The 9,729-nt window shown below is 46.8% G+C and overlaps 1 protein-coding gene across 1 annotated transcript in view; it reads left to right on the forward strand.

The window, feature by feature from the left end:
* The window catches only part of LOC144720153 (ryanodine receptor 2-like), a 289,470-nt gene extending 282,701 nt beyond the window's left edge, over window positions 1-6,769 (forward strand). The window contains exons 101-102 of the mRNA XM_078596660.1: window positions 1,321-1,372; window positions 2,946-6,769. Of these exons, the coding sequence (XP_078452786.1) occupies window positions 1,321-1,372; window positions 2,946-3,038 (145 nt within the window). The 3' untranslated portion in view covers window positions 3,039-6,769. The remainder of the gene's footprint in view (window positions 1-1,320; window positions 1,373-2,945) is intronic.
* Window positions 6,770-9,729: the final 2,960 nt, after the last annotated feature.

Consider the following 9,729-nt stretch of genomic DNA (forward strand, 5'->3'; position numbering starts at 1 on the left):
GAACGCTCAACAACCAATCCGAAGTTTTCGAGTTTAAATTCAGATCAGTGGCTTACTCGGCCCATCCATCTCCGGAAGGGCAACGGCTGTCAATCCCTACGAGGCACACTCGCCATAGGAATGTGGAATATCCGCCACTGGCTCAGGAGCCAGATGAGCACTACCCTACTCTCGTTTGACTCGACACGGCATCTTGATGACAGGATTGCTCAAGGGTAGCACGGCCACCTCTTGAGAGTTGAAACCAGAGCCACTTGTGGGTCTCTCTCAGCCCTTCCTCATTTTCAGGTTCATCGTTATCAGGGCTGCAGGTAATGGCAATGTTAATCTCACTCCGGCGTCTGCTAAAGCCGCCAATAGTTACTGTGTCTGTGTTGCTCACTAGACTACTGCGCTGATAATCTGAAGACACTGCTGCATTTAGACAATATAGGAGTTCGTATCGTGTTGACGGTGGTTCGCTCGCAGAATGGCATCACTTCATTAACAGCATGCACGGTGCTATTTGGATCTAGCCTTGATAAAGATACTATTAACACCATGTTTAAGCACTAAAAAGTATTGAGGTGTTGTATGGTAGCGTCGAACATCATGGCTATTGAGGGTATTGCGAATGCAGAGACTTGTTTCATACATCGTCATCACAGTTACCAAATGACAGAACCACGCCCGGCCACCAGTTGTCTCACAAGTGATGATGTTTACACATCGCACAAGGTACTCATGCAAGGCTGAGTCTTCGTAAGCGAGGACCAGGACCGGTTCAAATATTTGCCACTGTTGTTAGCCATGAGTGGGAAATCAAACTCTTGATTGCCAGGTCCGTAGCACTACTCAAACTCAACAATGTTTATATTACCAGGCAAGGCCCACTGAGTTATCAGCTTCTTGTCCAGAAGCGACCTGGCCACAAATGATAGCTCACCGAAGTGGCTTATCATGTGGAAATTTATAGCAGCAAAATCATGGAAACGCGACGAAGGCATGGACATGGCCTCGACGCAACGCCTCCTATATAACATTTGCAGATGTGTACCTGATTCGAGCCAGTGATGTAAAAACATCAGTGAAAGTAGTGGAAATAAAACAATACAAAAATATCTATATCAAATAAAACACGGCAGCTTTTCTGTTGCTGTGTGAAATCACCGCATTGCATGCTAGCACGTGGCGTTCGCAGGGAAATTTCCTGACGGTGCGGCGATGTTGAGATCCCACGCCATGTAATTGAGATGCCGTTCATGCGCCGCGCGGGCTGTGTTAAATCTGCGAGAGCTGCGTTAATAATAACATTGTCTGGCGTGTGTTGTCCCTGCGCAGGTTTTTCCTGATGTATCTCATCAACAAGGATGAGACTGAACACACCGGACAGGTACAACGGCCACTGCAGGACAAATCAATCAACAGATTCATTTAGGACGAGATTGCACGCTCAAATAGCTTTGGCTCGAGCATGGTAGCTTTTGGATAAAGTCACAACAGCCTGTTGTTTACACCTTAGTCGTGATGTAATATGCACATGAGTGCTTTGCTAATGCAAGCACGGTTATGGACTTATGTCACTGATTCGATTCTGAGGATTGTGTTAAAGCGTGTGTTTTTCTCGTCCCGACAATAGTATCCAAAAAAATACAAAGAAGATAATTGGACTATCATGCCAAGAAAGGATGCTCCCAAAACATTCTCGAGATTCCCTGAAGCAGTTTTAGACAAAGGATATTGTTATGCTTAGACAAGTATCTAGGTCTTGGATCAACTAATGTTTCTACACATGGATTGTGGCTCAATCAAATATTGCCGCTGCAGAAATAAAAATACTCGTTGCTAACATTAAATTCAGATGGCCGCGACAGAGCCAAGAGCCAGCTCTGCCGAGCTCCTGGGGTCAAATCCAAGGGGTCACCTGCGATTGTTCTCTAGTCCAGTGTAGCGAGTTCATCGTCTCAGCCCAGTCAGCATCGACCAGAGGTCGCAAACGGGTTTTGATTCCTTACCCATACCCGTACCCGGCCGCACCAGGGTCGCAAACGGGTACCGGGTATCGGGTACCCGATTGCGACCTCTGGCATCGACTGCGTAAATACCAACAGGCTTTTGTTCACTTCAGCCTGCCCTGGCTCCGAGGAACAAAAACTATATAAATATATACCAGACGACTGACACTTGGCAAACAATTCTTCACAAAGACTGTCTCGGACAAGAAGTGACTCCAGAAGTAAGTCTCCAATTGTCATTGGGGGACATCCCCCCTAATGTCATGGATATGCCGAATGATGGCATTCTGGATGTTTCCACATAGCATCATGTGAATGAAATGACAGCTCAATCGATATAAAAGCATGCATATATCGAATAAATAAGACTGTTATTTCTAATCAAATCATGCGATCGCTCATCACTTTTATTGAACGTCTTGCAACAGATACAGTGTTTTAAGTCTGTGTATCTTTATCTATTGTGCCTGTAGGTAGTTATTGATTTTGTGCGAAAAAAACTGTGTCATGTTGATAATGCTGAGCATTGCAAAGGTGACGTACGATAATAATACTAATTATAATTTATAATGCGCATTCCATCTTAGGATCTCAATGCGTAATCCATGGAAATCAGGAAATAAAAACAGGCCCAGGCCAACCGACCAAACTAAAGGGGGAAAGCCACTTTAAAGAGATGGGTTCATAGCAGACTCTGATATCCTGACTTCAAGAAGAACAGTGAGGTGAAGTATGGTCAAATAACCGCCAAAACCCGCGAGGCCCTCATCCAGCATTGGATTGACAAAGGAGTACACTGCGACAGGATGGAGCATCCTGCGACGAGACGCGAATTGTAAATTGCACAGATTATCCTCGATCCAATATGGGTAATATATTTCTCTCCCCCCCCCCCCTCCCGGCACCCCATTCCCCTCCTGATTCCTCTTCGCATCCTCTGCACGCACACAGGAGTCGTATGTGTGGAAGATGTACCAGGAGCGCTGCTGGGAATTCTTCCCAGCTGGAGACTGCTTCCGCAAGCAGTATGAGGATCAGCTGTAACAACCCAGGCACCGGCAATCGCCACTAGCCACGACGAGCATCACGAGCACCTCCACCAACAACACCATCAGCACATCCACCACCAACAACTACAGCCGCCATTCGCCACTAAGTGGCGGTAAATTCACTTGCAGCGCTTATGCCAGGCGGGATGCACTTTGAGACCACGTGAAGTGTCGAAGGCTCGCTGGCAGGTCACGGACAGACCCAGGTGTTAGCGGTTGACTGACAGAGATGACTGACAGATGGGCCACCTGTGCTGCCCACCGTGCCAACTTGCCGCATTTTATCCACCTGGCGTCCCACTCATTGTTGTAAGCATCTCTCCTCTACTCTCCTTTGTTGGAGGGGGACTGCCTCCAAACGGCAGACTTCATGAACTCCCTCCCCTACAGACGCCGATCTTAGAGAAGAGAGGGGATATGGAAGAGAGGGAATGGCTGGCCGAGAAGACCTGCAGCTTCATGTGGAGCAATAGGCCACGTAGCTTCCACACAGGTTAAGTCGTGGATAAAAAAGATAATGCTGCTCGACTGATTACAAATGAAACTTCTGCTGCCAAACCAGAACTAGTCATAAGCACACTGCCCAGGTATGAGAACTCCCCCACTCTCCACAACTACCCTGTTACTCATGGGGAGTTGAGGGGGGGGGGGAACTACTTGATAACAAAATACCTAGGCAGGGGTGATTTCTTGAGGTGGGGCTGATGGTAAAGCCCCATCTCTCCGTGGCATGTCCGAGGTTCAGAAGAGTGAGCAGCAATTACCAGATCGTCAGCCGACTAGTAGGGAGCCATCCCTTGACTGCACCCGGGCATCGATCAGCCTAGCATTGTCTGTACCAGATGTAAATTCCTTTGGGATAGCTATGGAACGCTTGTTGAACTACGTGGTCGAAAAATTGTGTCGGGGGCCAGAGGACAGCCCTTGTCTGCACCCCAAGGTGAACAGGAAATGGCTTCGACTCTCAGCCACGTAACTTTACGTGGCCCTGCCCACCATCAATAACTGTCCTTAATGATTGTGAGCAGAGGCTCAGGGGACCCTGAACGCATGAAGAATAACCCAAAGCCTGACCAGGTGAATAAAGCAGAGATGTATGTCCTGCTGATACTCGCTCCACCTCGAGAGTAGCAGATAGGCAAAGAACATGGCGTCTGTGCAGGACCACCCAGGTTTGAAACCACATTGGAGCTCTGTAAGCCTCTCCCTCAGCATGTCTGGTAAGACGCTGTTTAACAAATCGTGCCAGGACTTTGCCTGACACTGAGAAGGGAGATGCCCTGGTAGTTGTAGCAATTAGTGCATTCCCCCTTCTTAAAAAAGGAGGACCGTCAGGGCATCCATCCAATCCTGTGGAACCCGTCCTGTGCTCCATGCAGTTGTAATTGTCATGTACGACAGGCTGTACACAATCGCCATTCTCAGCAGTTCACTTGGGAGATCATCTATGCCTGGCGATGTATCTGTTCTCAGGCTCTGGATCTTTCTTCGCACTTCAACACATGGCATATAAATAAGCCAGCCACCCACAGGGGCTGCACATAAGTCTGGCGACCTCCTTCCATTGTTTTTGAGCTGATCTGGCCCATGCCTCCCAACCACTCCAGCTTGTATCTTGACCCACTCGGGAATTTAAGTCGCCCAACAAGATAATCGAGAGGGCAATTTAGCCAAAACCTGGGACAAGTGGTCATAGAAGGCTTCCGACGTATCAGCTTTGCCTGCATCCCTCCTGCATACCGGTTGGCTTCCTACAGTGTGAATGAAGTTCAACATACATTCATTAAGTTCATCTTTGGTAGGGGCGTAAACTACCACCACCGCCACCACCAATACTCACCCTATGTAGATGGGGAGGAGCGAGCCCACAATAGCCTGGGGCTTGTAGATCCTACACCTGACCACCACACTCTTCATTTTATTCGGAAAGATGAACCACTCCCTGTTATTTGACAGCTTCCTGCCCCGAGTGTAGGACTGTCCACCTCTCATCGTCACGAGTCGGAACCATTACACCCGACCTGTATTCCAGAGGTCCAGATAGCCGGCGGTGCTGGTCTAGCACCCTCTCCTCCCCAGCCGCAGTGGTTCCCAATTGTTACTCGAGGAACCCCCATGGCGGAGTGTTCAGTCTCCTGGCTCCTCCAGACGGGGTTTGGCCAAAAGACGCAATAGACGCTTCTCCCCCTTGGCACCTCCGGCAAAAGCTTATTGCAGTTTTTTTTGTGTGTGGTCCTTTGGTAATGTCATTGAAGGCGAAGGGGTTACCAGCCCATTGCATCCTTCCCAAAGCCCCGCCGTTGGCCACACAAACAAACTCCTGCTCGCACACACACACACAACACTCACTCACTCACTCGTCATGCCAGGATTTGCCGGGGCACGCGACTGGTCGTGCATAGTATGACTCCAACCGCGTCAGCGAACATGCACCGGAGCTAGCACCGGCCCAGGTGTGTATCAGATACTCGCCAACCCACACTGATGAGTGCTTTGAAGTATGGTCAGTTAACCACAATGACTGGCAATGCGTTGGGAGGAAGAACTTCGTCCAGCAATGGATTGACCAAGGCTGATGAGGAAAACAGTTAACGGTGATGTCACACACTCGAGCACCACGATACACTCCAACCAAGTATGCCCATCACAACCACACTCCATCGCTAGTTCGTTTGCCCACAGTTCACCTGATGACTCATGCCAACGTATCCAGCCCCTCGCTCATCCCACACCCACATCATGATGAACTTTTGACGACCACTCCTAAGCAGTGACATTACACGATGTGTGGCTTGTTTGCTTCGTGCAAGCATTCACTTTTCTTTGCCCTAAGCTTTTATTTGCGAGACCATTTTTTTTTAAAATATATATTTACAGAGACATTTTCTTGAGACTTCAGTTGTCCACGCTGAAGTGACGATATTAAGTTTTGCCTGGAGTGAAGAGTTCCAGAGAGACGCTTGTCCTATGCTGTCAGTAATTAATGTTTATTGCTGTTGAGCGTTTATATAAGCGAAACAATGGAAGATAGTGCCTTAAAAAGCTAAGGATGAGCTATGCAAGGTCAAGACTTAGTAAAGTAACCGAAGAACTCGTAGGCTGTAATTTACTTGTCTAATTTCGTTTTTTTTTTCTGTACATGTAAGCGGTGTAAGACATCTAACTGCGAATCGTGTATTTGAATATCCCAATAACATGCTTGTCATTTTTTTTATTTTGGCTGGCTTTAACATGACAGTCTTCCCATGAAATTTTACCAAGTTCACTGTTGTGCGTTTTAATGCGTTTGTGTGCAATACTAAAAATGAGACACCCATCACATTACGCCAAAAGTAGGAACGATAAACATATTTTTTTCCCGCGAAGCGATAGGTTTAACAGCATTTAACTTTCACGAAAATAATGAGACCGATGCTATTTTTCAAGCATTGATGCGATTTAAATGAATTTAAACAAAGTATGAAATTGTAGCCCTGAATGTGAATGTGTGGCTGTTCTTGCTAGTCTTTTCAAAACGCTGTATAATTGACTTCATGTAGAAATTGGCCCATTTAGTCAGTTTTTGGACAATGTTATATCTTTGTGACGTGTTCGACAGGGAAAACTCGCTTTCAAATAAAAAAAAATAACAAAATGGAAGGATTTGTGAACGGTGTAGACAGCATCATAGCACAAGGGATTGTTTGAAGTTTCAAGCAGATTCTGAAATAAAACATTTTAAACGAATGCCTTCGATGTTTTATTTCCTTATTGGGGTTTCTTTTCGTGCGAAGAACCCCCATGGAGAGGTGTGTGCGCGTGTGTATAGATCAATGAAAGTAATGTACACCCCTCCGCACCGTACACCAACCATCATTCACCACCACTGCCAATCCTAGGTTAAATAATTGAAAAGAAATGTTTTTTTTGCTCAGCTGGAAAAATGAAAGAAATGCAAGAGCATTTTACGGCTGCACCAAAAAGCAATCCACCAGCACAGTCGAATGGCTAAAGAGCCCAGACAATGATGTACAACTCTTTTTTCCCTGTTGTAAAAATCAGTTGGTTGTCTCTGGCAACACGCCGTATGGATGTAGCCATGTGAATGATTTGGGGTAATATGGTGCTTGACCTGTGAAAGCATGACGTGGATATCATTTACCAGCAACGGACACTGCTTTCTGTAAAATTTAGTGTAATTCTTCCAAAAGGTACCGAAAAAACCCATGAAATATCTATTTGGATTCAGCACCATTCAATGCTGCAGCTTTTTAAAGATGGAAAACTATATTTACTTTATATATATTCCACCCCCCCCCCCCCCAAAAAAAAACTTTTTCAACAATTTTGACATGCAACAGATTACGTTTAAATCATTAAGATAAAATATTGTTTTGCTCCAAAGATTACAATGAGCTTCCCATTTGCGTCGGGTAGAGGGGACGTGGGGGGGGGGGCGTGACGTGGGGGGGGGGGGAGGGCGTGACGTCAGCACAGAGCACGAACCTCGCTCAACTCTGGGATGCTGGTGACGTGAACCACTTGGCCAAGGGCCACGAGACCAGGCAGGCAGGAATCTAGCCAGGCAGGCAGGAATCTAGCCAGGCAGGCAAGAATCTAGCCAGGCAGGCATGCATCTAGCCAAACACGCAGGAATCCAGCCAATTAGGCGGGAATCCAGGCAGGCAGGAATCCAGCCAGTGAAACTTGTTCACTCATGTTATGATTAATGGACGAGCGTTGTGGGCAGCAGAGGGCAGTTCAGCAAAATCTAATACTAAGCTGTGTATTTCTCACCCTTCACCACCCTGCCCTGATTGGGTGGTATGGTTAAACATCTCCCAGAAGCATGCAGGTGGGTCCATCTTTATACAATGTGGGGATGGCCCCGCATCCAGCAGTGGATAGACGAAAGAACGTAATTTTCGGTATTTTTTTCCTTCCAAATTCGACCCCAAATATTTTCGACTTGTGCAGCCATTGCAGTTGCTGCCACCAATCAGTGCGATCGCTGGGCCAATGCGCTTTCCTGCTAGAGTCGAGTAAATTGTTCTCGGCACGTGTGAGCGCTCGCTTTCCTTGTCTCCACAATGTCAGCGGCTGTGAAGAAAGGTCAACGTTTAAGTAACCGCAGAGTAAATAAATGGCAACCGCTGCCAGTTACACAATACAGGGTAGAACGTCCCATGTCTGACCCGCTGGGGGCCTGAGGTTCACAATTAAGACATGAGCGTAAAACCCATTCAGGGGGTCTAATTTACCCATCATTGCCACTGATGCGACAAAGGAAATGAAGTGGTTTCCTGTAGAGCATGATCTCTGCCATGGGAATGTGGAATTTACAAAACTGGCCTCACAGTCGTCAATGCGGACGATTCCACCACGTTCGAAAGTGTCATTGGATCATCAACGTGACCACGCACACGGTTTCGTTATTACAATATCATGTGCGCACCTCGCGTGTACCCCCGTCTCGACACAAAGGGGTTCAATGCGCACGCAATCGGATTGGAAAAGAAGAAGACGAGAGAGCGAATCCACAACGTAGCGTTGTTCACAACAACACGGTTGGCTTCCGAGCTGTTCACAACAACACGGTTGGCTTCCGAGCGCCGCCCGTGCTTTTCTTACAACAAAACAATCAAACCACTCTCCGCGTTGCAACTGGGAATTCCTAATGAAAACATCGGCATGTTGCGGTGCTCCGAGTTTTAAAACAATCCTCGACCCGACCTGCTTGTAAGAGGTGGGGGAGGGAAACACATTTCGAGCGCTGAATAGCAAGCAAATGGGAGACGTCTCGCCCGCTGGGCCCCATATTCTCAGTGAGAACTCGCAATTTGTTTAGCTTCCGAAGCGATTCCCATTTTAAGCTAAATCTAGATTGGAAATCTAGACTGAAAACTCGTTTATTTATAGCTGCTTAGTCGCCTTTCCACCGCATGGTACGAAATAAGTTCAACATACTGTACAGTTCAACACAACTAATTTGTTCCGACGGGTCCGTTAAAACTTGGTAGCAAACGTTCTACCTGCTCTTTTTGTTGCCTACACTTCTACTTCTCCACTGCCACGTGAACTTTAAGTATATGAAGTACTTTTTTTAAAGCGTTCATGTGCATCTTATTCAACTTGGACGAGACTGTGAGAAAGTCCACTGTATGTATAAGTGTTGAACTTCTTTCGCACCATACGTAGCCAACCGTGCTATTCGGAGGACAAACTAAACACGAAAAGCAGTTCTAAATAAATTACGTTTTCAATCTAAAGTATTTAAAAGTGCATGGCTCCAATGGCTTCCTCATATCGGAAGAGCGTTCCAGACGGCCGCAGAAGCGCCTCTGAAAGCGCGCGATGCAGCGACCGTCTTTGTTCGATCGCCAGCAGCCAAAAGCCGCTGCAAGGGTGACCAGAGTGCGTGATAATGGTGTATGCTCATTGAAGAGATCACCAAGGTATCGTGGTTCATTTGTGACAAGCACGTTGTGTGTAATGAGTGCGCCCTTCTAATGTATCCACCAGTTCAATTGAGACAGGTCAGACCATACATCAGCATATGTCACCTTTAGTGCTACAACTATAATGGATTAAACTAATGCAAAAGCTGTCCACCAACAAGAACATTGTCAACGTCCTCAGTGTGACAATGTGACATGTGATCTCCCATGTACTGACTTCATAGAGATACACTTGGTTTTAGTCACACA

This window comes from Lampetra planeri, chromosome 7 (genome assembly GCF_965212315.1).
Source record: "Lampetra planeri chromosome 7, kcLamPlan1.2.h2, whole genome shotgun sequence".
Classification (NCBI taxonomy): Eukaryota; Metazoa; Chordata; class Hyperoartia; order Petromyzontiformes; family Petromyzontidae; genus Lampetra; species Lampetra planeri.